At 41.5% G+C, this 27,054-nt stretch overlaps 1 protein-coding gene across 1 annotated transcript in view; it reads left to right on the forward strand.

Annotated features, from left to right (window-relative positions):
* vapb (VAMP (vesicle-associated membrane protein)-associated protein B and C) overlaps positions 1 to 19,407 on the forward strand; it is a 28,593-nt gene extending 9,186 nt beyond the window's left edge. The window contains exons 2-6 of the mRNA XM_083971589.1: positions 401 to 553; positions 6,960 to 7,063; positions 10,858 to 10,938; positions 13,904 to 14,083; positions 16,345 to 19,407. Of these exons, the coding sequence (XP_083827715.1) occupies positions 401 to 553; positions 6,960 to 7,063; positions 10,858 to 10,938; positions 13,904 to 14,083; positions 16,345 to 16,500 (674 nt within the window). The 3' untranslated portion in view covers positions 16,501 to 19,407. The remainder of the gene's footprint in view (positions 1 to 400; positions 554 to 6,959; positions 7,064 to 10,857; positions 10,939 to 13,903; positions 14,084 to 16,344) is intronic.
* The last annotated feature ends 7,647 nt before the right edge of the window (positions 19,408 to 27,054 follow it).

Here is a 27,054-nt window from a genome sequence, read left to right on the forward strand (position 1 = left end):
TGGTGTCAGGTTTTTTTTTCTGGGTGCTTCTGCTGCAGTGGTGTATGCAGGGTTTTGCATTTTGATGTATTTTGATTAGTTCACTCGGGGAAACTCATTTGCTCTCGTTAGTACAGTATGTCATTTACTTAATGTGGAGGTTACACACATCACTTGCTTGTTTGAGTTTGCATTTATTCTCCATCATGTGCACGTGTCATTTTCTTCCACTATTTGGCCTTCAAACGATTTGTGTGAGATCCTCTATCATCTTAGTGGGAGGATCTCTGTGTGCCTTTCTTCTGTTTCAGTCTTCGATGATCCTTTGTTGTTTTTGCCTGTACAACATATATTTGTCAAACAAAACATAAAGATGTTTTCCAGACTTCTCAAGTGTCCACTTTGTCTCCCTTCTTCACAGGTCCGTTCTCAGACGTGGTCACCACAAATCTCAAGCTCTCCAACCCAACAGACAGGAATGTGTGTTTCAAGGTCAAGACAACAGCACCGCGCCGGTACTGTGTGCGGCCAAACAGTGGAATCATCGATGCAGGCACTTCAATCAACGTATCAGGTAAATACATCAGGGCGGCATACTTACTGAACTTCCTCTAGGTAACCTAAACATGTAGCTGGCTGCTGTTGCTGAAATGATTACAGCTCTTCCCCCTTTTTTGTATTCATTTGGCTTTTTTGACTGTAGGTCAGACAAATTATGCAGTTTTCAAAGTATTATTTCTCATTAACTGTGCCAAGATATTCAAGACTTTGAGACTGATAATGAAAAGCAGTAGCTGCAACCCGAGTCACTAGATCAGAGACTCATGAGACTGAATATCTTTGCACATCAGACTGCGGATTAAATTAAGATAAAAATAAAAACAAAAGGGGTATATAGTGAAAATGGCTCTGTGTAAAGAATTAAGGCAAACTCTGGTATCAAGATGTTCTTTTACACAAACACCCACGCTCTTTCCTTCCCTTAATGGAGTATTCCCTTGTGGTGGTGGCCCAGGTGGCTCCTGGCAGGCCTTATTCTCAGTCATACACTTGGAGGGAGACAGGTACAGTCTAATGTTTCCACCCTGTGCCTCCGCTGCCATTTACAGCCACAGACTCAATTTACAACCTCTCCTATCTGGTGTCAACAACTGCAAACTGTGTCACTGGGGCCCTGCTGTCAGCAGTGGGCGACAAATCAGCACGCTCCACTCCGTCAGTCGCCGCCATTTTTCACCCTTATTAATCTGAGAAAGGTCACAGGTTTGAGTCCCAAAAGAAGACTGCTGCTTTTCTGAGACAGAAGTCACATGTGGTCTGCAGTCTGTCTAATCTGTCTCTAGGGAAAACTCGAGCCTATGTCGTATTATCAAAGCAGTGCACTTAACAGGATAACAAGGGGTTGTTGTGGGTTCTTTTATTGCCAGCACTGTTTGCTTTTTAAAATCAACATGGTAAAAACTTGCACCATCAATTTGACGTATTCTGGCTCATTATACCTCTTCTGTGGAGTGTGTGGATTTTGCTGCACCTTTATCAATGGTTTGCTTCAAACCCTGTCCCATTGTTTAATATGCAAATGAAAGCATCTGGCATAAACAAAGCACTATGAGTAACAAAAGCAGTAAAAAGTGCAAACACATTAATAAACATATATTTCACATGACTTGCTGTGGCTGAATCCAAATGGTCAAGAAGACGCTATACTGTCTTAAAACCTTAAAATGAAAATTGAAATGAAAACATGTTCACCACAGCATCTCCACTACCTGCTGCTGTTTGATTAGCAGCTGGTAGAGATAAAATGCCTTGTTTGCAGTCCATTTAACAGTTTCCCTGGTCTTGTTGCTACGAAACAAGCAGCGCACTCACACAGCCAAATGGAGTGTGGCCATATTCGTCTGAGCACTTTCAACCTGAGGTCTGATCTACCAAAATGACTGGTAGGCTGTCTTTGAATCGTAACATACGAGTTGGATGGTCGCTGTGTTAATAATGTGATATAGAAATCAATATTGATTGACTTAACCTGCAATAATATTACATTATTGCTCATAGCATTCAAAATACAGTCATGCACCATCAAAAGCAGTGAAGAAAAAGACTGTAAGCAGATAAACATGGATAATGCAGGGTTTTAACTGCAGTATCGGCTGTGCTGAGGGGAAACTCTGAGGTCTGAAGGATACACACAATGTTTTTCATATTAAGATTTCTAGGCAAAATTATTATTCTACGAATAGTTTTTGTGAACACAGGATCTGAAACTTTGTTCCATTTTTGACCTTTTTTGAAGAAAGCAGCGTAAAATCTACATAGACGTGTACTCTCTCTTCAAGGTGGGAGAGAACTGTCTGCCACTGGATACCTACAAACCCAAGATGTGTCATCTGCTGGCTTAGCTGAGGATAGACACTGTGCTTTTGAAGCTCAGGCCTGCTGTAACTGTATATGTTGAACGTAGCCACGACCACAGGAATGTTGCTGAGCTTGATTGGTGTTATGTAGCAGCATCCAGTGGAAAAATATGTGGCGTGAATGTTTCAAAAATCCTTGTGTCCACAAATATTGAGCTTCTTCTGGGAACATGTCAGACTTTTGTCTGACATGTTTGGGAGGTATTATCATTCCAAGGGAGTCAGAAAGCAAAAGATCAGACTGCATTAAAAAATAACAATTCGTTTTGTTGCAGTTATCAGAATAAGCTTTTTAAGCTTGTGCATATTCATGTGCATATGCCACACAAATGGTCTGATTGAATATTCACAAGCAGTTATGTGCTGCTGTCACATTTTCATTCCACAATTATCATGGCCAGAAACATCTGAGTAATCTGTTTTATCACAGAAATGATCAAACTTTCCTGACATACTGCTATTAGCACTAAAGTGAAATTACTTCATGCCACAGTGTCTCTGAAACCAAACCAACTGAACAGTGAACTACAGTGCAGCTAAGATGGACTGGCATCAGATACACCTAAAAAAAATCTGGCTGTTTGTTTAAAGTTCAAAACACTTAATTGGAAATGCTTCAAATGCACCCACCTGCAGCTCTATACATGCACTGTGCACTGTTGATCAGTGGTATGTTATCTATGTTTAGGCCTCAGACCCTCATAAGGCAAAATACCAATGGACTGCAAGTCAGTTAAGAAAACAGATGCCACAGGCAGAGTTGAAGATAACACAGGAGGAAGAACATAATTTGCACAGTTTTGACGCAGGGAGTTTCCTTTTTGTCTGTCATCTAAGATGCAGCTCTCTCAGTGTTTGTTATGTCTCCATGCACCCATAAATGAGTCTTGTTTTAGTCGGTCTACAAGCTAATGTTAGTGTACCAAGTCATGGGGAGAGCAGCTAGAGCTAGATGGACCAAAAGCCTGGATTCCTGGATTCCTGGTCCCGCTATTTGATTACAAACACCAGACAAAAAAAACTTTTAATCAAACACAAGAGCCCTCTGAAAATGGAAATAATCCATTAAAGGTAATAAAAATTGTTGGTGGCATTGTTGCTGCAAGTGTGGTTTACCACAGTAAAGCAGAAACTATTCTAATTCTAGTCACAAGTTTTATTGGCTCTTTTACCCTCCAACTACAACTACTTAATGCTACACAGACATCTGAGCAGCAGATTCTTTCAGAAGTGTAGCGGACTGAAGCGCTGGGGAGAGGTGAGTTATTTCCCGCCCTGAGATAAGCCTGATGGCAGAAAGCTGCACCATATTCTTTTTGAATGATATTGAATCAGATGGACTCAGGAGTGTGAGACCTTGCTGCCCCGAGGAGCCTGAATATGAATACATTTTATGAGTGTTTGCTCTTACATGTCGGCAAGTTTTCCCTCCAGGCCTGTATCTCAACAGCTATGCTCGACTCGGCTCTCTTCCCTGCTCCCACGCTATATCGTCTCAATAGGTTTGCTGATCTTTGACCCTGGTTTTGAGTTGAGTAACGCCGCACAAAGTGGACAGGGAACACACGCTTACACGTAAGGCTTCTCTGAACGGTGCGAAAAGGTCACCGATACTGAGCCACATGGTATCATGTGCTGCGTCATATCTCATTTTATATCACACTGGGTCGTAATGTTCAGTTATAGTAAAGTAAAGGCAGACAAGTGGTGAATTAACACAGCTTTTTGTTGTCTGTTAGATGCTGCTGAGAATCATCTTTACTGGTCCAGAGAGATAGTCAAGTCTCTCTTTTTAAACTTTCATTGAAGCAAATTGACATAATAGTCAAGCTGTGGTTATTTTTCCCATAGTGAGGACATCTTTACAAATCACTAGACTATTAAAACCACAGCTGAACATCCATTTTTCTCTTTCTTCCTATTTGACAAATAAAGCAAATGATAAATCAAAGTTTGTAAAATTAAATGATTAAAAATGTCCTTTTTATAGACCAAAGAGTTAATCAAGAACACACCATCCTTTCCTTTTTTCAAATCCAGATTACTCGATCATGTAAACCGTACTGTAAAGAATCCTGTGCAGCCTTAACCCTAACCTCTCTAAGCTCTTTGGAGTAAATAGTTAGTGGTAATTCTGTTGTGAGTGTCTTATTCCCATGTGACATAGTTAATTAGTGACAGGAAAGGAAGGTTTTCCTACCTCCCCCTCCCTCATCCCTCGTTCCATTCATCATCAACAAGCAGGCAGGCGATTACCATCCTGCTTGACCGTCATGTTAACTACAATTAGCCTTTGTGAGTGTTATTAATGATTGCCCCGTGTGAAGTAAGAGTACAAAATCACACCATGAAACAAAAAGGTGTCTTCTTGTAAAGGTGAGTTCAAAGGCTGTAAATCAAAGATGATTTATATCATTTTTTACCTCTGCTGTCGAAATGTTTTCTCCATCTCAGGTTTTGGCTCGGGACCTTTTCATGTGATGCTTTCCTGCCTCGATTCTCTATTATTGTCCCCTTGGACCTTAAGGTGGATGGCCGTGCAAATTGGGTCTGACTGAAACAGGACGTTCTCAATCTGTTCGCACCGTCTGTTTCTGGTTTGCGATATTGAACTGCCCTGATTGCTGTAATGGTGCACTACATCTCTGAGGTTTTCCACTCTGGGGAGAATTGGCATGTGCCATATGAAAACCATCCTGATAGCTACACCGGCTTTGAAATTAGGGTGTCATTTGTTTCCAGTCAAAGCCAAAGAATTATGCCAGCATTGCAGACATAGTTGGTACTGATGTCAAAATATGCCTTTCAATTACACGGCCATTTAAAAGTGGACGCAACGATCAGCCATCAACAGACATTTTCATCTGCTCTGCACTTCCACCCCACTTAACTTGAACACTGACATAAAAAAGTGATTGTAAATCATCGTTGCAGTGCTAAAATACCTTCTCAGTCATTGGAATGACATCAAATAACACGCCATGGGCTGAAGCGACTGATGTGGTGATGGGTTAAAGTAGTATTCCAACTCCACACCTGCTTTTTGTTAGAGTGATATGTAATGTTAAGAAAGAGAAAGGCAGGGTTGGAAGCTGTTAGCAAGATTACCCCCTTGGGAATTTGTAGATCTGTCAGTGTTTCGCCGTCATGGTAACACGAACATAGGAATAAATCATCTCCGCCAGCAGCAGGGACAAACCCAGATTCTTGAAGACGTGGAGGTTCTAGTTTACTGTTTTGAAAAGTACAGGGGTATTCGATACTTACTAATGCCTCTTTCATCTGAGGATCATACAAGAGTGGAGAAAGGGAAAGAAACAGAAAGTTGCTGACAAAGAAGTAACAGCCTAATAGCTGCTGCTCCATAAGGGTTTGTGCTGGGGACAGAAGATTTCTGTCCTGAGCTTCAGACACAAATGTTGTTTTGTTTCTGTGTCTGTGGCTGCAGTTTGGATCAAACTAATAAGACACTTTGAACACTTTGAACACTTAGATCACGTTTTACTGAGCTGCTGGTGATGAGATTTAAAATGGGAGGAAGTAAGGGGAGAGGTTGCAAAGCAAAATGATAATACCAGGTGTGTAACCAACCATTGTCACTTAGCTGTTAACTAAAGACAAATAAATAAGGATTATCTCCAGAAACATTTTTAAAGGGACATTGTTTAACTTCTCCTGTTATCTATTCACGAAAATCGATTATTTGGTTCTTCAGTCTGTTTTTCATTTATCAGTAATCCCCCCCATCAACAAAGTGAAGTGTTCCTTTCAGCTCTGAATGAGCCGTTCATATCATTCATATCTCCATGGAGCGGGTAAGCTCGGTGCTGCTGCCATGTGGTGTCTCCATGTTTTTACGTTCAGTGGCAGCGTGACGGTAGGAAACCACGGAAACTCAGCGGAGACACCGGAGCTGTCGGCTCAGGTCGAGGTGGCGTCTGTGAAAAGTCACCGTGGTAACGCAGTGAGGAGGAATGGAGCGTTACACTGATGCTGCATTCACCTGCAGTCGGGCAGACGGCCGTCGCTAACAAACCAGATGTCATTTTAGTCACAGAAGTCCAGAGAAAGCCGGTAAAACGTGGGTCAGGTAAACAATACCACATCGCCATGACAACATGTTGTCACGTGTATTGTTTTGCCTCGTGCTGACGGACCACTTGTTTACATAGAGGCTTGTTTATGCCGTTATGTGCAGCAGCTGTCGTTCGTCTGCCGTCTGCCCAATTTCATGTGAATGCAGCATGAAAAATACGATTGAGTTGCTGCGATATACAACCACTAGCGCTAGGAGTAATTCCTACACAATGTCCCTTTAAAAAATAAGCATAGATAGAGAAAAGTCTTGTGAGTCCTTGAATGGGTTGAAACCCCAGTCCCTCTGCTCCAGAGTGTTATTTTAATAGTCCTACAGAGCCTACAGATTTACTGTGATTTTTATAGCATGTTGTTAACAACTCTGTTCATTACAGCATAGAAGAAAATCCTGACATGTTTGCTATTCTGTGTATCTTGGTATATATTTCCCTTCCTATGCTGACACTGATGTTTTTGTATTTCCAGTTATGCTGCAGCCTTTTGACTACGACCCCAATGAGAAGAGCAAACACAAGTTCATGGTCCAGTCCCTGCTAGCACCTCCTGACATGACTGACATGGAGGGAGTGGTGAGTGAAATCACTGTTCACCGTCATCCGCTGTATCTGTAGACAATCACATCACAGTTACGTATGTGTTAGATATTTTTTCTTGCCTGCCACAGACAGTAACGTTAGCTGTAACCTTTTTTTGTATTTGGTTGTGCCTGTCAGAAGATGTTATACACTGATAGGAGGCTTTACAGTCAATTCTATAAAGTTTATATTCATTATTACTATGAGCTCGATCCACAGTAGGTAAAGAATTCATCAACTCATCGTGAAAAGGTGTTTTTTAATAAAACCTTTATTCATTTGAACATTTCTTTCTAATGTTTTATTTTGTAAACACTGCAGAAAACTCAGTCAGTGGGCTCTAATTTCGTAGACCAGGCGCAGGCAGGTGCGCCGCGCTAACGGGGTGTGTCCAGGCGCATTTTGCAAATTTGGTGCAAGGTGCAGACCGGCGCAAGTACTCCTTTGTCCCGCCTCCATCCCTCCTACCGGCGCAAGTGGCAAAGAGGGAGGATAGAAGGCGCGAGTGGGTTTAACACAGCCCAGTCAGATCTTCACCAATCAAATGAGCTCCTCTCCTCACCTTTAAATGCGCTGCGGGCGAGGCACACTGCAGTTTTATATGTCGACATGGACAAAGGAGACAGCGATGCCAGACAGCCAAACATTTTCCATGTGGAAACTGATGTTTTGGTCCAGGAGGTCCAAGCTCACAGTGGCCGACTGTATGGTAACGTGAACAGACCTCCACGGGCTGATGAAGCAAAATTAGTCTGGGAGGAGGTTACTAATATCGTTAATCAGGTTTTGCCCTGATAGACTGAGAACACCCCGGCCCCTTTTCTACTAATAAAGACACTCACATTTAGTGAGCTATATTTAAACCCCATGCAGTGTTTCCCCCAGAAAATGTGTTAGTTAAGGTGGTGTCTGTCCTGTTGGCGGGGGGGGGATGTGCGCGCGCGAGCGGATCGATTGATTGGCGAGGGGGGGGTGTGCCGTATTAAGTTTCGCTTTCACCATGCGCACTGCTGTTATGCGCTTCTCTGTGGTGTGTAGAGCAGGGGTCTTCAACGTTTTCCAGGCCAAGGACCCCCAAACTGATGGAGAGATGGAGCGGGGACCCCCTACTTATATACAGTATATTGTATAAAATTGTGTTTTATATTTAACTGGTCCTGTAGTGCCATACAGGGCCGTTGTATAGGGGAGAAAGGTGATGATCATTATAGGGGCCCAGCGCCCAGTAGGGCCCACAAAAACCCCAGTAGTCTAATCTTTGTATGACTGAATTATTCTGCATAAGACCCTTACTAATACTCATAGTAATGCTGCATTAGCATCAAAACAAAGTAGGCTAAATAAGAAATGATAATAGATACGTAAAAGTGGAAAAGTCAGGGGGCAGGGGCCCACTTTAGTATACTTTCAGGGGGCCAGGGATTCCTAGCAACGGCCCTGGTGCCATATGCCAAAAGTACCATGTTATGAACTATAAATCACGCTTTTTTTAGGAGTTTGGCTGGTCTTGGGACTTTTCGAAGGGACTTACATAAAAAACATATGCCATGCCATCTATGATCACAACAGGTCACAACTACGCTCGTGGTAACTGAACACTGCTACTGCACCAATGAAAGAATTACTAAACCATAAAAAGACAGAGAAAACAAAGCAGTGTTTCCCCTACTTTGTTTTTTTCTCTGGCTTTTTATGCATTTATTTTGAAAGGGCAGCTGGAGAGAGACGGGGGCGCGGAGAGAAAGTGAGAGGGGGGATTGACACGCAGCGATAGGACTGTCGGAGGGTCGCTGCAGCGGCCGTGCTCTACCAAGACCATGACGCTCGCGACTCACCCCCAATCGTCAGCGCCGCGGTCACCGGGGCTGAGAACTTGTACACCGGGCGCGCCGTGTCATGTCTCGGTTCCACGGAGCGTTTCAGTGACGGCCTGACGCTGCTGCATTGTTGCTGCGCTATGAGCAGACGTGGCGGCGCGCGTTAATGTCACCGTCGTGTGTGTGTGCTGTGAATATCGCTACATTTTTATTTTTTTAAGACGTTAGTTTAGGCGGCAGCTCTTTGTTGTTAAGGCGGCCGCCTTAACAGGAAAGCGCTGCGGGAAACCCTGCCATGTAACAAAGATCAGGTAGTGTGCACGGGGATGAAATCAGAAGCATCGCAGAGCGTCTCTTTTTTTCTCTTTTCCTTTGAATTTTCTGAGATGAGAGATGCTGAATATATGCTCACTATCTAATGCCAAGGCTGTTTGTGGTTGGCTGAGAGAGATGACAGTTTGTTTGTTTTTAGTTTTTCTTTAAGTTTGCATCACAGATTCAGCTGTGTTAATTCAGTCAGGTTGAGTTTCCATTATGCGTGACAATCTGACATCAGATACAAATGTATGTGCCAATTCAGATATTCCTAGTGGTTGTTATGGTGGTGATTATTTATTGCATTGAAATGTGCCTGACATTCTGGGAAACCTGCCTGTGAGGTTTTGGTGACGTGTGCAGTCGCACTGTGCGCTGGTCAGCCAAATTACCACTGGACCCGCTGCGCTCCGCCTTGCGCCGAGAGTAGACCAGGTTGGAGCTTCGGCGCAGCCTTTTGGTACGGAATTGTCATTGTGCCAAGCTGAACCTGTCGACTCCTCCCCCTACTGCACCACCACACCCATGTCGACGTACCTCGGTCCACCAAATTGCAAAATTTGCCGCAGACAGTGTTGTGCTGGACAAAATGACCACTGTGCGGGCTTCGCCACAAAATTAGAGCCCAGTGTGTACAGGGGAGTTTCTCATATAGGCAGTGTGTAAGATACAGCACAGGAAATACAACCACTGAAGTGAACTGTAACAAAGAGGCGGATGATTATCTCTCCACCTGGGAGATACTGACACAGCCATTTAAAACACAACGAACACAGTGTAGTCATAACAGCGTGTGTGGTCTTCGAGTCATTTCTGCTGTCACTGAGCAACACACATACAGTAAATCATCATCGTCATCATCATCATCATCATCATCATCATCATCATCATCATCATCATCATCATACCGACAATAGTCTGAACAATGTGGACTGCTATCCTTAGATAACCTGAGCAATGATTACAAAAGAGACAGCGTACTGAACCCCGGTGGGGTGTTGTGTAAGCCTGGGATTGGAACAGAGGTCAGACATGAAAGCAGATTTTTGAAGTTGGGTTTTAAGAGGAGAACAACAGAGAGAGAGTTGCTGTTGTCCTCCTGGTGGTACATTTCTGTCCATTGTTGCTTCACACAGTGTGAAGCCGGGGAACAATGGACAGAATTGAGAGCAGATCTCCCTGATAGCAGTCAGATAGGGTTGATGTAAATGTTTGAGGTGCACGTCGACTAGGAGCACGGACACACTTAGAGCCACAGCCTGGATGAGAAGTAATTAGAAGAATTGAAAACAGCATTTTGTAGCTGTGGTGAATGTTTATTGCCTAATTCCTAGAGAGCGTAACTTACCACTTTTCCATGTGGTGTTTAATTCAAACAGGCAACCTGGGGATCAGAATTTTGTACGCCTTCCAGGCAACTATATATACAACTGAGAAGCACAAACATGTGTGCATTTAATGCCTTATTGTCCATACAGGTTTTGTCTAATTGTGTTTCATGTGATATTAAAAATGAGGGTCCACTACACAAACCCTGTCGATGCATGTAACATATAATAAAGATATACTGACAAACATTGCTGTTACTATGTGTTGGTTTTGGCTTTTTCACCGACCACTGTAATCTTCCCTTTTATCTGTATCACCTGAATCCAGTGGAAGGAGGCTAAGCCGGACGAGCTGATGGACTCCAAGCTGAGATGTGTTTTTGACATGCCGGTGGAAAATGAAAAAACGGTAAGCACATCTCTCTCCTCTCTTTGTCTCCCCATGTTGGGTTTTGTTTTCACCTCAGATTAGATATCAAAGAGACTGCATCTCATTGGCAAACAAATTTTCTATTCTTTGTGTGTCATTCTGTTTCTTTATTTATCACACTGTTGGTTTTCACCAGGTAGAATTGTTTTTATTTTCTCCTTCTGTACAGGGCAGGATTTCTTAAATATTTGTCCCTGCATTACTTATTGACTACAGTGTTTTATTGTTTTCCAGTACTCTGCTACTGCTCTCATATTCTCTTCTCAGTCGTCCTATCTCAGTCTTCATCTCTCCCCCTCTTTTTTGCTCCTTCTCATTCGTAATCTCTCCATCTCTGTATCCATCCTGTCCTTCTTTTCTCCAACTCCACCTTTCTCTTCTTGCCCCACACACACTCTCAGACATCAATAACCCTTCAGACGGCCACTTTGTCCAGTCCCACATGCATTTTGTTATTGCCGTGATTCCTCTCAGATCCCACACAACTGTAGAGCCATTATCTCTCCATGTTATGAGCCGAGTCTATCGGCTTCATGAACACCAGGAGGGAAAAAGACCTGTAGTAGTTGTTTTCAATTCATTATGAGCTGTGCGATACATACACATGGCTCCCAGTCAGCACTGTGCTCCACGGAGATAATGCTGATAGAAACCAGCTTGATCCACTTATTAAAGGCACCCCTGAGTGAACTCTTTTACAAACACAGAGATAGGAGGCACTGAACAAGCACAAAACCTTGCATGGAGGCTGTAGCACATTTGGTGGTTATGTAGCGCAGACTTTCCTCCATAAACTGACTTTTTGGCTCAAAATGTGCCTTCTTCAGAGCCTAAAGACTAAAAACAAATAGCATCGCATTAAAATCTTCCAAGCAATGCATAAAATCTTACAGAAATGTATGTAGCACTCAACTATCAACACCACATAAAGTGAACGGCATAAACTGGGTGGATTTCCCCACAGGAAAGCCAACAAAACAATGGAGCATAACCCAAAATGGATGCACATAAAAGTACAAATATATTAGGAAAACACACAGTAGATCAATCCATAAACACTGTCAGAACAATTTGACAGTAGATAATTCTGTCATTGTGAGGAATGTTGCCGCAAATACAATTTTAGGGCTAAACATAAATAGGAAGAATGATATCCAAAAGAACAAAGTGAAGAGTGTCCCCTACCATGATTATGTAAGTGTAAAGACAAACAACACGGTAACTAAAGAGGCCACATGACAAGAACAGTGGCAGCTATGTACGTTGCAATATGAATACAATATATTCATATAAAGCTGGGCTAAAGTAAAAACAGAAATCATAAATATTATGTAACCCCAGCCGGTCTCATTGCATCTCGGTAACTAAACATGATCATAATATATTATGCAGATCATATAATGAAATAAAATAACACAACAAACCCCAGCTATAAATACAAAAGAAAGAAATCGTCATCTACTTTCAACTATGTATGCTATTTCTGTATAGGTCTACATCGTCTGTTGTGTGTACAACAGGCTTCAAGTAGCTCAGTACGGTAGCTGTGAAACATGACGTACTGTAGCTCACTGTGGTTTTACTTCCATTTAATGATGTGCACTATAGTGCAGTCTTCCCTCTGATGCCAAAAGGCTGCCTTATGTTCTCCAGTATGCAACTCAAAGCTTTTCTTGTTGCCCTACATACAGTAAAATGCCACATGGTCATCTGAGCATGTAAACTACATTAGTAGGACTGCAATTTAATAAAACTATTCATTTTCTTTTGCTATGCCCTTTTTTGTCCCTGCTGGGATTTCCTTTTTTCCCCTTGCTGGGATATGTATCATCACTGTTATTTGCTGTTTAAAGGATAATTACAGTTTTTTACAATCTGGACCTTATTTCTAGCATAAAATATGATCATTTACCATTTCAAGTCGTTCCGACGAAATTAGATCCAGCCGAGAGCCGCGTATATCCGTATAATGCAAGTACACGGGGCAGCGCAATGCAGCCAGAAACTTGTTCATTTCACCAATATTTTGTTCTGATACACTAGTGCTATTCCCCTCTGAGTCCGGGGTTAGTTGTTATCAACATCCGGGGTCTGTAGGTTGACCTACTGACCTCTGACCTGGATGATGTCATCTCTGAGCGCCACGTGGCTTGTTGCTACCGCTAATACTACGGTTTGTTTCTGCGTGTTTCCGACTTGTCAGAACAAAATGAGCAGCTGGATGAAGTTCAGCTTCCACAGGCTTCCTCTCCTCAACCTGGACTCACTAAAGCTCCGGCTAGTTGAGATAAAAATGGACCCGAATGCTGAAGCGGAATGATTATCAGAATGAGCCGGGCAGCGGTCGGTCAGAGATGACATCATCCAGGTCAGAGGTCAGTAGGTCAACCTACAGACCCCGGATGTTGATAACAGCTAACCCTGGACTCAGAGGGGAATAGCACTAGTGTATCATAACAAAATATTGGTGAATGAACGAGTTTTGCTGCAGATAATGTGTTATTTAGAGGCTGCATTGCGCTGCCCTGTAGACTCACATTATACGGATATACGCGGCTCTCGGCTGGATCTGATACGTCGGAACGATTTGTAATAAGACCAAAGTTATCTGGGTGAGTAAATGATCATATTTTATGCTATAAATAAGGTCCAGATTGTAAAAAAAACGGTAATTATCCTTTAATGTATTATAATAGTGCACACTGTTTTCAAATCTCCCCACACTGAGAGCACTGGTTTCACAGTAGACTGTAGCGCTAGGAGGCTTCAGATGAAGCCTTGTGTTTTCCATACATAGTGGACATGGGAAGTCTGGAAGCCGCCCCAAATGTCAACTACACCGACCTGCCAGCCAAGCCATTGCTCAGAGTTACCATAGAAACATCTCAGCAACAACAGTCCACATATTACGTTATAACCGGTGCCCCCTGTAACCCACTCACAGCATGACATGGAGTCCAGCAAGATGATGTCGTCCAGCTTGCTGAAGTCAGAGTCGTCTGCGCTGCCTGCAAAGTCACTGAGCTCCACCCTGGATGACGGGGAGGTGAAGAAGATCATGGAGGAGTGTAAGAGGCTGCAGATGGAGGCCCAGAGGCTACGGGAAGAAAACAAACAGATCCGGGTGAGTGAGATGACTCGAGGACTGGAGTCACTAAGCTGATTCATTTTGCTTTATTCAGTGATTCACTGAGGACATGTGCACCACTTTAGTCTTCCTGTGTCAGAGAATAAAGCCTTTTCAGGGTTTCCCCCAGGAATTAGTTTACTAGAGGCGGTGAACCACTGATTATACAAATCCAGCTGTTCACTGATTAGAAAACCAACTTGCTCTTTTTAATCACTATAAAACAAACCTACCTACATTGTCATGGATCAATCAATCAGGTAACAAACTGAATCAGATATCAGTTTCCTCAGTCATTAAATCTCTGGAGTTTGCTGTGCAAGCTTAATTAGCATTAAAATGAAATCCTATGAAAACACAAAAATCATCTTGTGGCTGTGGCGTAGGAGCAGGTCCTCTGCTGATCTCAGGCTTGGTTGGTAGTTCACTGTCACTGGTGTGTGAGTGTATGAGCAATATGTAGACTCTGGATATAAGATACTGTCAGTACGTCTTTGTTATTGATTTACCAAGCGATCATTTGGTTTAAAAAACACCAGAAACTTGAGCAAATGTCTAATATATTTTCCCAGAAACGCACTCTCTAAGCTTTTAAAAGAGACCATCCAACTGGACCCTGTGGCCCTTGTATCGCTGCTTCAGATGTGATTTAGTCTGGGCTCAGTCTTCACAAACCTTGACACATTATTCATTGTTTGGAAACTCCAAGTCAACTCATTCTGTCTGTGCAACAGATTTTAGGATCTTATATCACTGCAACAGCTGCTGACAGAGTAAGCTCAGACTTGTGGCTACGGCTCAAAATGTTTGCACACCAAAGGTACTGCTACTACTACTACAGGCTTTACATAGCCTTTTTATGCCAAAGGAAAAAAATGGGCAAAGCAAAACAAAAAAACATCACATTTCTAGCACATTTTCTATCTGTATCTTTTATACTGATTCAAAATCTTTTTGGTTGTAAAAATCAAAGTGTTATGTTAAAAACACAGACAAAGCCTGTAATGACGACGGCTTAAGAACAGTGACCGTTTTGTTTTGCATACTTCATTTGGATGTTTAGATATGATATCAGTCATCCAAGAAAAGCTTAAACCCTGCATGTTTTTGTTATTATGCTATTGTAAAAAGTGCCAAAATGTTACTAATTAATAACTGACTAATAATGGATAATCAACTTGGGCTTTTACTATAGACTATTTCTATTATTGTAAAATAAACGAGTTGTTTGTTTAGTTGACAAAATGTTAGAATATGTTAGAAAAAATCTTCATATTAGACAAGTTGGAACGAGTCGATTAACGATTAATCAATTATCAAAATATTTGTCGATTTATTTTCAGATTTCCCCTCTTATATGTGCTTTACATTCAATCTTGTAACATATGGTTTAGTTCAGTCAGTTGTAGCTTCGGGCTTGAACCAGAGACAGAGTTACTTACACAGACAAAAACCTCCCTTCGTCTCAATCATCAAAATTTCCAGATGATATCACCGAACATCCAGAGTCTTATTTGTGTTCCTTGATTATTTTTTTTGTGCTGATTGATGTTCACAATCAAGATAAGCAAATTAAGTGGAAATTTGAGTCACCCATAGTTGTTCTTCCAAATGGCTGTGCAGCAGCCTCCACCCTCCTGCAGTAAGTCAAGATTGAGGTTTGCATTGAGCGAAACTGCTCATATCTATAATCAGTGTCAGACCTCGGGGTTCGATGCTCCGCGGATCAATGAGTGTGCCATCAATCACACCGATCAATGAAGTAAGGTTCAAAATTAAATTTAAAATTGGGTTTTGTTATGGTTTGGTTGGAAATGAGTCACATGCACACACATCACAGACACAGACAGCCCCTCAAACACCACCACCCCTTTGACTTGTTGCCAGAGGCAGAACGACTGTTGGCTGCTCCTGCGGCTTAGATTAAACTAACAGAGAGCCCCCCCACCCGCTGCTGGGAAATGAAGTGTGTTAAAGCCTGGCGCCTCGTGCAGCCCTGGGGGGATTGGGTCAGATGAAGATTTAAGCAGATCCTGTTTCTTTGAGCTAATAAATAAATACTGCCTCATCTTGTTGACTGATTGACAAACTGACCGTCTCTTTTCCCCATGTCATCTCCTTTCATCTCCATTGTCTGTTTCCCCTTCTTCCACCACAACCACCCCTCTTCCACTCCCCCACTCACTTCCTTTCTTTCATCTTTTCCCCAATTACTTCTTCTCCACTTCTCCTCCTCCTCCTCCTCCTCCCTGTTTCAGGAGGACGATGGTCTGCGGATGAGGAAGAGTAACGTGATGTCATCTCAGCACACTTCAGTTGGCATGAAGAAAGAGGAGGGGTTGAGCGCCCGCACAGTGGCCCTCATCATGCTTTTCTTTGTGGTGGGTGTCATCGTGGGCAAGTTGGTGTTGTAGAGGGCAGTGAAGTCCGGTTGGCCGCAGCATGCTTTCGGGGGACGGAAACAAAATCGCAGAATGTGGGATTTTGGATAAGAAAACGCCATATCCGCTGGGTGGGGGGTGGTACAAGTTTTGATTCAAGTCTAATTTATGTATAAAAAATTTCAAAAGGTAATGTATGAGGAAAAAAAAAAGAAAAAATAACCTTATGAACAAACCTACTGTTACAGGTCTTGCCTCTGCGTAATCATCACATAATCATTCTGGCCCTCTTCCCAAAGTTTCATGTATACAGATGACTGGTTCTGTGGGTGGGGGGTAATGGAAACATGACTTAATGCTAGTGATTCAGACCAATGGATTTTCTAACACTGGCGAGGTAGTGTTGGTGCGATTGAGTCGGTTTGCAATTGTGTGAATGTCATTTTAGTGTATTGTTGTTTCTTTTTCTAAATGACAGAGGCCAGATCTTATGTATATGTATACGTAACCCCTCCCCCTGCCCCTCCCCCCAACTGTACAGTATATCCAGGTGTTCCTTCCAGCTAAACCCCCTTTAAGGAAGGGATTTACCAGAGAGATGATCCACCAAGTCGGGGTTTCACACAGGGCTATCAAACTGACTCCTCCAATCAGAGGCTTTGTAAAATCGGCTTGTCTTTGATTGTAGAACCTTGATCAGTGTATGAAACACTATACCATAGGTATTTTTCTTTCCTCGTGCCCTTTTTATTTTCAGTCTACCTTATTCCTGCCACTGGTCACTAGGTGTTCACCACATCCCCAGTTGTCAGAGGGGGATGTTCAATTGCATGCATTCACACAGAGTGTTGCATCTGGACTTTTGAATCTAATTTAATTGCTTTTATAATGGTGATAATAATATTATGTCATTTGGCTGTAGGTTTGCACAACTACATTTTCTGATTTTCTTTCTCTCTCTTCTGTTTTCTTGCATTTTTATGATTTAAAGTTTTTTTTTTTTTTTTTTTTGTTAGGGTTGATGCATCTAAGAATATTGCAGCTACCTGAAATGAGATTTGTAGGATTAGATCGTTTCTGTACATGTTCTCCAGATGAAAGCCTTGCCTTGTGACCTGTTTGGGCAAGTTATTCTCAGGCCAAGATGGAGGTATATATGTATACAGTACATAAACATATATATATATACATACACAAACACACAAAAAGCATGCATACATATAGTGAGAAACCACGAATGGACAGAAGGTGCACGTAGAAGTGAATGAGTTTTGTGTTTTCCTGACAGCATCAACAACACCACGATCCTATTAACTGTGTCCTAACAAAGGCACCTTGTTTTCTCATGTTTTCCTACTGAGCCATACATTTGTTGACATTCTGTTTTGTTCGGGCAAATGTATGTCAGAGATCGACACAGTTGCTGTGTCTCAAATCATATACTTCCACACGCACATTCACTTGTGCTGGAGGAGAAGCAAACACCAACCACCAACCCTTCAAATTTAATATGAACTTTATGCAAAATAATAAAATCAAGTTACATTTATAACATGAAGAGGAAAATAAGTCAAATATCATGTTGATATCCACAAAGGAAGGAGCCATCATAAATAGTTCTGGTGATCATTGACCACCAACGTGACCGTCCATCAGCACAACTTTAATGTAGAAAAGAAGTCAGTAAAATTTATCTGAGACAACACTACCCTGTTGAAATTCACACATGATGCCAGTGAGTATATACACAGTACACAGTGTGCTACATGTACTGTAAGTGTACCAGGTGAAGTGTTGGATTTGAGGCACAGCAAATGTTTCACGCCGGCTGCTGCAGTTCTCAACTGCTCTTCTGTTTGCTGTTTTTCTCTTTCTGTTTTTCTTTCACTCCACTGCAGGCCTTTGCTCAGTTTTTGGTGTTTGTTCAGCATTTATCTGTTGCTTATTAATGTTATATCCTCACTGCATTTGAAGTTGTGTTCATTTTTAATGCACTAAGGTTAAGAGTGTTTCTCCTTTGATCTTCCTGCAGCTTATAATGTTTTTTTTGTTTTTTTTTTTCTCAAACAAGAGGGAAAAATCATACAGCCTAGCTAATAGCCTTGAGGGGATCACACGATGGCATTGTACTGTTCCAGAGCCAATGGTTATTTTTGTGTCAAAAATAAACAAAAGAAAAACATACTCAAATTGTTTCATCTCCAAATTTACATATTAAGGGGAAAAAGCAGTGGACAGTGTCATTCTACTTTTTGTTATTTCATCCCAGTGTGTATCCACATGAAATGAGTAAACAGGAGTGTGTTCCACTTTGCTAAAATAAAAAAAAAAACAATTACAAAAATCCACCAACTTTTCATTTAAGCGGACTAGGAGAAGATAGATTTGGCGGGTGGGTAAGAGATGAAAATAAACATGAGCCTGTGTTTCTACTGTATCTCTGTAACGCTGTTGGGTTGAGGATGACTTGCTGCTTAGAGGGAGGGCAGAGCAGAGCAGACCAGAGCTACAGGCCCATCCTGGGTCGGCGGGTCTGGATCACACAGTACTTACAGGAAATTCTTCTTGTTCGGTGAATCCTGGTTGGAGCATCAGGACGTTTAATACAAGGAAAATACTTCCAAGTACTAGAATATACTGTTGCATTAGTGTTGATGCTCCAAAATTGGATTAGAGAAACAAAAATAATTCCATGTAAATACTAACAGATCCAGGCCCAGTTGTAAAACACACTACACTGACCCGTCCTGGAGTCTCTGACCATCACCGTGATCAATGTAAGCAGTCGGGAAACTGTTTTGTATGTATATAAATAAATAAATAAGTCTATCTGAGAAGAAGATTAATATTCCTAGTCAAGTAGTCTCTCTGGTGTATAAAAACAACCCAACCTGGTTGGACTATGTAGCATCTTAATAAATTAAATGAATAAAGCCCATACCTAATTGTGTGAAGTCATTTCCTGTTATGCACACAGGGTACAAGGTGTTTATTTACACTGATAAAATGCTGCCCCCACCCCCACCCCAGGAACAATGCAAAGATTTGATACAAGTCGCGTATAGCACTACCTCAAGCCAAGGATGATTCTGAAATGTATAACGTGAGTGTAGTTACGGCTCTGTCAGTAAACTCACTGCAGCCAACTGTCGGCACGGGGGTGAGATGAACACACTGGTATTAAAAGTTTCGGCAACACTTTATTTGATGCCTATCTCTATAACGCATTATAACCTTATTTATAATGAGTTATAATGCAGTTCATCATAGAGCATTTTATAATGACTAATAAGGTCAAGTTTTGTAATATGGTTATAATGCTCTATAATGTGTTATGCTTATTGTTATAAAGTCTTTTAATCAGTGTGTTTATAATGATAATTATACATGTTTATAAGCCAATTATTATAACTATAATGCATTATCAATGTAGGCATTGTCAGTGAGTTACTAAAAATTATAACGTATTATAATACCTGACCTTATAAGTCATGATACAACAATGCTTTATAGTGTGTTATGATTGTGGTTATAAAGCTTTATCATTCATCATTTATTAGTGTTTATAACTATAGTTATACAGTACTATAACTCATTATGGTTGTAATGCGTTAAAGAGATAGGCGTCAAATAAAGTGGTACCAAAGTTTCTAATTGAGAAAAAGAGACAGGAGACAGTTTCTCTGATGTTACCTGGACACAGACTGATGTGTTCGTCTTTGATGAAAAACCCACCATGGCAAACATTTCACCTGTGAGCTGGCCAAGCATTCAAGCGTCTGTACAGCTCAACCAGCAGAGCCTGAGTCTGTGTCTTCTATGAATTGGCAGCATTAGGTTTCTTGCATTAAATAGTCAGTGATATTTGGAAAAGCACTGAAGAGGAGGAGTTTTTGAGTATTCTGGAAACACATTCAGAATAGTATTAAATTTTTTTTAACAACCCTCTGGGTAAATATCACAGCATGAGCAGAGGCTGTGCCTGCTAATGCTAACACATGAGAGGTAAACTGAGGCTATATTCAGCGCTGTTCTTGGTTTGCTGGTTGCGTTTGGTCTGAGCTCATGGGTCCAAATTACCCTGACCCTGTTGTACTTGGCTTGCGAGTCCAGTGCATATGCAGTAATGTATGAGATTTCATTTATTTTCTGTCACATCAGCTTGTCAGAGTGTTTGCAGAGGCTGATTATGAGGCAAGAAGATCCTCAGGATTTGCCCATGCCCCATCACTAAAAGCATAACAGTGGCTGCTAAGAGACAGAAAACCGACATGCTGTATGATTAGTACTTTCCTCACAGCCAGACCTGCTGCCACTGACATCCAAGGCCAGGCTGGTTTGTTAGTTGTTACCACTTTGCTTGAGTTGGCAGAACCACAATCTGCAGTGGGATAAGAGTGTTAAAATATATAGCTGCGAGGACGTTAATTACCCCTTGGTTTTCTACACTGGTAACAGTGATGTCTAATAAAATAAACTCCTGGTGATTCATCCAGTGTTATTGTATGGGTAACAACCAGACAGTGTTTCTGTCTGCACCTCGTGGTTGGAAGCAGCAGAGCAGAGTTTGTGTCAGGAACCCCCTGGTGTGCACCTGGGCCTGGTAGCTCCTCAGCTGTTTGGCTTGGCCACAGCAAAACACAGCTGCAAACTCACTGGTGGAAAACAACCAATATTAATTTACGTTTTACATCCAGTTGGGAAATAATCTATTTCCAAGGTAAATCACAGAGGAATGTTTCGACATACCGAGAAGATGAAAATAACGAGGGGTCCCGAGGTTTGCTGCTAACCTGAGGAAAAGGTCAAAGAGGCAGCGGCTGCCTTTTTTTCCCATTGTGACTGTGATGTTTCGGAGTAACCAGCAGACTCCAGTAAGTCACTGCTCCTAGCCAAGGAATAATCTAGTAAATAACCTCCCATAAAAACAGAACTTATCATTATCACATTTTGTTTTTGCTCCAAGTAAACAAACAAAACCCCTACATATTAATGAGTGAGATCTAGAAGTTTTTATTTTCTTTGGACAGGCCACAGGCTAGCTGTTTCCTCTTCTCTTTCCAGTTTTTATGTCAACATTAAACTGTCCAGCTCCAAGCAGAAGCCTTAAATTTGCAGGATGGACATGAGCGTGACATCAATCCTTTCAGCAAACTCTCAACGAGGAAGCATAAACTGTTTACTGAAATTCTTGCTTGAAGAAAAACTGTTATGACAAAATCCCAATTTCCTTTAATAGTTGTTCTTTGTACCATATTATCCTGTATGTATATTTTTTCCTGACATTTTTAACACACAGTATATAAACATAAACTAACTGGTATGCCCTCCCTTTACCACGTGCTGCTGCTGACAAAATATGTATGCAAACAATAAAGCATTGGTATTAACACCAACAAATACATGTTCTTTTTTCTTTTTTTTCCGATGAGAAGTGTACAATGCACAAATAAGTAAGGTTTGTCTAAAATGGACAGTGGCATTGTTCTAGTCTCAAGATGTTGAGGGTTTTAACTGAAGAAAAGCAGCACACACTCAGATTTGAGATCCTGTCATTCATGGCAGAGACAGTTCAAAGGTCAACGCTGAAATGTGCTTTAGAAAACTGGTTACAAGAGACACAACTAGAGATAATGACATAACATCCCCACAATAAGGACACTGAAGACTCAAATTAACCTCCCTTGACTTTGTCCTGCACTCATCTCGTTATCCATTTTGACCATAAGGAAACCACATCAGACGCTGACCCCTGACCCCCAGACTCTATGTCTTTTGGAGGACACAGATTCTTTGGGGGGGCCTGCCTCAGCGAGTCTGGTCTTCATTGAGATCCCTGCATTAAAGGGATAGTTCACCCAAAATTGAAATTTCATTGCAAATGGATACCAACTGTCTTCGTAACAAAAAGACACACCAAAAAACATCCAAATACCTCCATGCTGCTCGTATGTAATGTCCGTCTTGTATTGAAGCCCCGAAATGCGAAACTGTCCCGAAAAAATTTTAATTATACTATATTTCAAGCTTGTTTTGTAGCGGAAGCTTCTCGAAGCTCCTCTTCCCGGTTCGTCAAATTTGGACGAACTGGGAAGAAGACAGACCCTGGTTCGTCCAAATTTGACGAACCGGGAAGAGGAGCTTCTGCTACAAACAAGCTTGAAAAATACACTTATTTAATTTTTTTCGGGACAATTTCGCATTTCGGGGCTTCAATACAAGACGGACATTACATACGAGCAGCATGGAGGTATTTGGATGTTTTTTGGTGTGTCTTTTTGTTATGAAGACAGTTGGTATCCATTTGCAACCATTATATGGACATGCACTGCTACGCCGAGACCCCCTGTAACTCAGAGAAGCCACGGAGGACTCTGAAACTTCTCCCAGCCCTTAGTCCACATGAGGGTGAGTAGATAATGAGTGTGTGGATAGGTGGATAATGAAATTTTAATTTTGGGTGAACTATCCCTTTAACCCCTGATATCTGGCCGTGCTTCACATCTGAAAAACACAGAAAACACTCAATTACACACATGAGCCTAACACACTTCTATTTTTGTTGTTAACTGTTATTACCTTTGGCAACGTGATAAGTATTGTTTTACACTGTTATTAAAGTACACAGAGAAAACAAACCATCTCCGGCTTCATCAACAGGTTTTACATATCTGGCATGTTTATATATACCCTTCATTTATTTTCCTTTCAAAGTTGCACAAGTGACACGGAATACTCTTCACGGCATTGCTGCTTGGCACATGAATAAGCCAAATTTCATGCAGATTTTCTACTTACAAGAAGTTGCTGTAAGAGTTTTGGAGGGATAAGGGTTTGAGAGGGACCCGCAGCCTGCCAGAGAGGTTGGAGGCAGGACAACTGGCAGCGAGCGGCGCTTTCAGTCTGGACAAGGCGGCCTGTGGCAGATCTCTCCAGCAATAACCTTTTCAATCATTTGTGTGATCTTAACCTAAGAGCAGAAACATGACCTGATTTTACAAGCCACCCCAACTGACAGATCGGTTTCAGGGGAATGCTTCTGTCAGTGTGATTCCCAAAGGCAACAAGTATGTTAAAAAGCTTGTCTCATGCTAAAAGTTGTAAGTTACTGTCCATCTGTTATGTTTTTATGTGAGAAGATTAGATGTTGTTGTTTTTTTGTTTTTTTTTATCATTTAGTCTTTCTCCGGGATCTGAAGTCTTGCAGTGGTGGAAAGTAGCCAAGAACTGTTTGGAAGCGCTTGTACTTTACTTTACCAGTGCATTTCCTTTTTCTGCTACTTCTACCCCCGTTATTTTCAGACTAACCATAAAAGAGGACCTTGTAAAGCGTAGAGCATTGTTCAATTTTAAACCATGTTTGTGACCCCTTCAAGAAAAGAAGTGTCTAATTCAGCACTTTTGTGTTTGAGATTTTAGCGATTGTAGAAGAATTTAGGAGAGGGCTGAGTTTTATAATGATGATAATAAAGAAAATGTATCCTTGCATTATTAATAATTTCTATCCCTCCTCAGTAACTCTCCTCTGTTCTCTTTGAAAAGTCATGTAGCATCAAAGAGACGTTTCCCTCTCCAATTATGTCATGGTTTAAGTCTCCAATATTTCCCAAAAACAATTTACAATTTTTTTCCCCTTTTCTTCTTCCTTATTAATCGTTTTCTGAAGCCTCAGGTTTATCCTGGGACTCTGGAGGGGCCCGACCGCAAGGCAAGAAACCACTGGCTAAATTAAGCAAATAAAACTTGGTCCACTTCCACCAATTATAACAGTAAAATACAACTTATACATTAACACACTTGTAGCAATGATGCACAGAGATAACATATGATAGTACTTAACTACTTAAAGCAGAAGTAAGCGATCCGGTGGTTTTGGCTAACTTCCTGTCAGCAGATGGAGTTAGCAGTCCCCGCCCTCGTCCCTACGTCGCCACATTCACGCGCATCCCTTTGCTGCACACACAGAGAGGACCGCCCCTTTATGCCGTTCTCTCTCCTCATTGGATAAAGGTTGTAGGATACAAGGAAAGTTTTCTCCTCGGCTCAGAGCAGAGCAGAGTGACTGACAGACCCGCGTTTCAGACCAAACACTCTATAGAAGTGATTGCTGTCGGAAGATATAACTATTTAAAGCAGAAGTAAGCGATATTTCTGTGTTAATATAAGTCTTAAATAGTTCTATCTTCCGACAGCAATCACTTACATAGAGTGTTTGGTCTGAAACACGGGTCTCTCAGTCACTCTGCTCTGCTCTGAGCCGAGGAGAAAACTTTTCTCGTATCCTACAAGTTTTATCCAATGAGGAGAGAGAACGGCATGAAGGGCTGTGTGTGCAGCCAATGGATGCGCGTGAATGTGGTGACGTAGGGACGAGGACCAATAGATCCATGACGAGGGCGGGGGCTGCTAACTCCATCGGCTGAGAAGTTATGGTGCGTTCAAGGCAGCCCGTAACTCGTGTTTTTCCGACCTGTGAAGTCGTACCAGTTCGATCTGGTACGAGTTCACGGGTCGGAAGTTACGAGTGGCCGTTATAGTGACTTTCGCAGGTAAAACAGGTTGGAAAAACACGAGTGGGTTGCCTGGAACGCTACAAAGTCGTAAGTCGTGAGTTGAAGCTGTAATTTACAGTTTCAAAAGCCTGCCTGGAACGCAGCATTAGCCAAAACGACCGGATCGCTTACTTCTGCTTTAAGACTTATATTAACACAAACATTCCGCTTACTTCTGCTTTAACACTTTTCCTTTAAAAATGCTAAATGAGGAATCAATGATTTTGCTTAAATCAAGCTAAACACCTCCTCCACCACTGTTTGGCTGAATGTGAATGTCTAACATATAAAACACACAATAGAATATATGTACTTTATTAAACTGGTTGTTTCCTGGGCTTGTGACTATAGCTGGCTTTATGTTGTGACCCTAATAGGGGCCTGACCCTGACCACTGCAGTGCTTACATACTGATACATCACTATGAGCAATATCAGCCTCATTTCTGCTGAATAACTTTCGCTGTTGATACTTTCTGCACATAAGATTGTGAATACAGGATTTTAGCTGGAATGTATTAACATTGTTTTGATACTTTTACTTGGGGTAAAGATCTGCATATATCTGCCACCGCTGGAGTCAGCCCCTCAGAAATGAGGGGCTGGTATGTGGTGTTGGATCTGTTCAGTAGTTGGTTAAGTAGGCCTACATGAGCATGAGGTCATGACAGAAAGGAGCCCGCTTTTTGTCTGGCATGAGATCAAGCAGGAAAGTGCAGCCGCTACCCTGCACTGCAGCTCTGTGGGCATAACACACAACACTTTGTTCATTTGTGCCAGAGCCAAAAAGACAGATTTTTCAATAGAAACTCATTTGTTTCTACTCAGCCAGCCAACGTATGGCTGATGTTATCTTTTATGGGGCAGCTGCAGCTCATATTCTTATAGAAATAATGGGATTTTCTTAACAGAGCCTGAAATTTGAATGAGTGAGAGAGGTTGGAAGTTACCCGTACTACTGCACTGATGTCATCTAAGTGATGTGTGCGTGTGTGTGCAGTAACTGCATATGCAAGATTTTTATGAGAAGGCAGGAGATGGGAGAGAGAGAAAAAAAAACATACCTCTGCTGTATTTTCTATTGAGTCTATGTCCAAAAGCTGGACTGTCTTTCTTTTACCAGAACATTTATCAGACTCAACCACCAAACTGTTTGTGGTTTGGAAAATTGGTTTAACTGAAAGGAAACTCCTTAGGGCTTGTTTTGTTTTCTTTGTTTTTTACAGTCTATAGGAACATTCTTCCTGAAGTCATACGAAAAGATGGGCTCTTTCACAGTCCCAGCTCAGGGAAGCCTGCAGAAAGTCAAACAAAAAACTCAAGAGATTTATTTTCAAAAAATGTCAGCTAAAACCTTACATGTGTTGCTGATACCCATGTGAGAAATATGAACTACACAGAGGACAGCTTGGCCATTTCTACTTTCCCTCTCGTACTTGTGGCCCTGAAGAGTTTCCTCATTACATTTGTTGCTGGATTGACATAATTTTGGATGCGATTTCTAGTCTGGACGACTTCAACTGCTTGTTCACTGAAGGAATTTTGGCCAGTTTGCTCATGCATGACCACATGTGTCCCTTAATTCTCATGTTCCTTGGTTTGCTACCAACATATTAAGTAATTCAAAGTTTCATACAACACAACAGCATTTTTATTTTACCTTAACTGAAGAGTTTGGGAAATTTACTACCACTCATATCGGTTTGATAACTACAACATATAGTTACCGGTCGGGGCGTTGCTGGGTGAATATTGTTACCATTTGATAGAACAAGGCTCGTATACTGTAGTTTTTACACTCAGTCGTTGTTCTTATAGTACTTAAATTCAAAAACGTGTAAAGCATATGATGTAAACCCAACAGTATCTAAGAGTATATAAATACTTATTATGAGCTTCACTAGAGCCACCTACAACACTGAAATAGCCTACTGCTTTTATATCAATGTGCCATATTTAGAATAGTTTTGCTAATTCTACTTTTGCTTGTAACATTTTGAATTTCTGACTTTTATATTTTGATTTAAACATTGCTG

The sequence above is a fragment of the Trachurus trachurus genome (assembly GCF_905171665.1).
Source record: "Trachurus trachurus genome assembly, chromosome: 5".
In the NCBI taxonomy this organism is placed as follows: domain Eukaryota; kingdom Metazoa; phylum Chordata; class Actinopteri; order Carangiformes; family Carangidae; genus Trachurus; species Trachurus trachurus.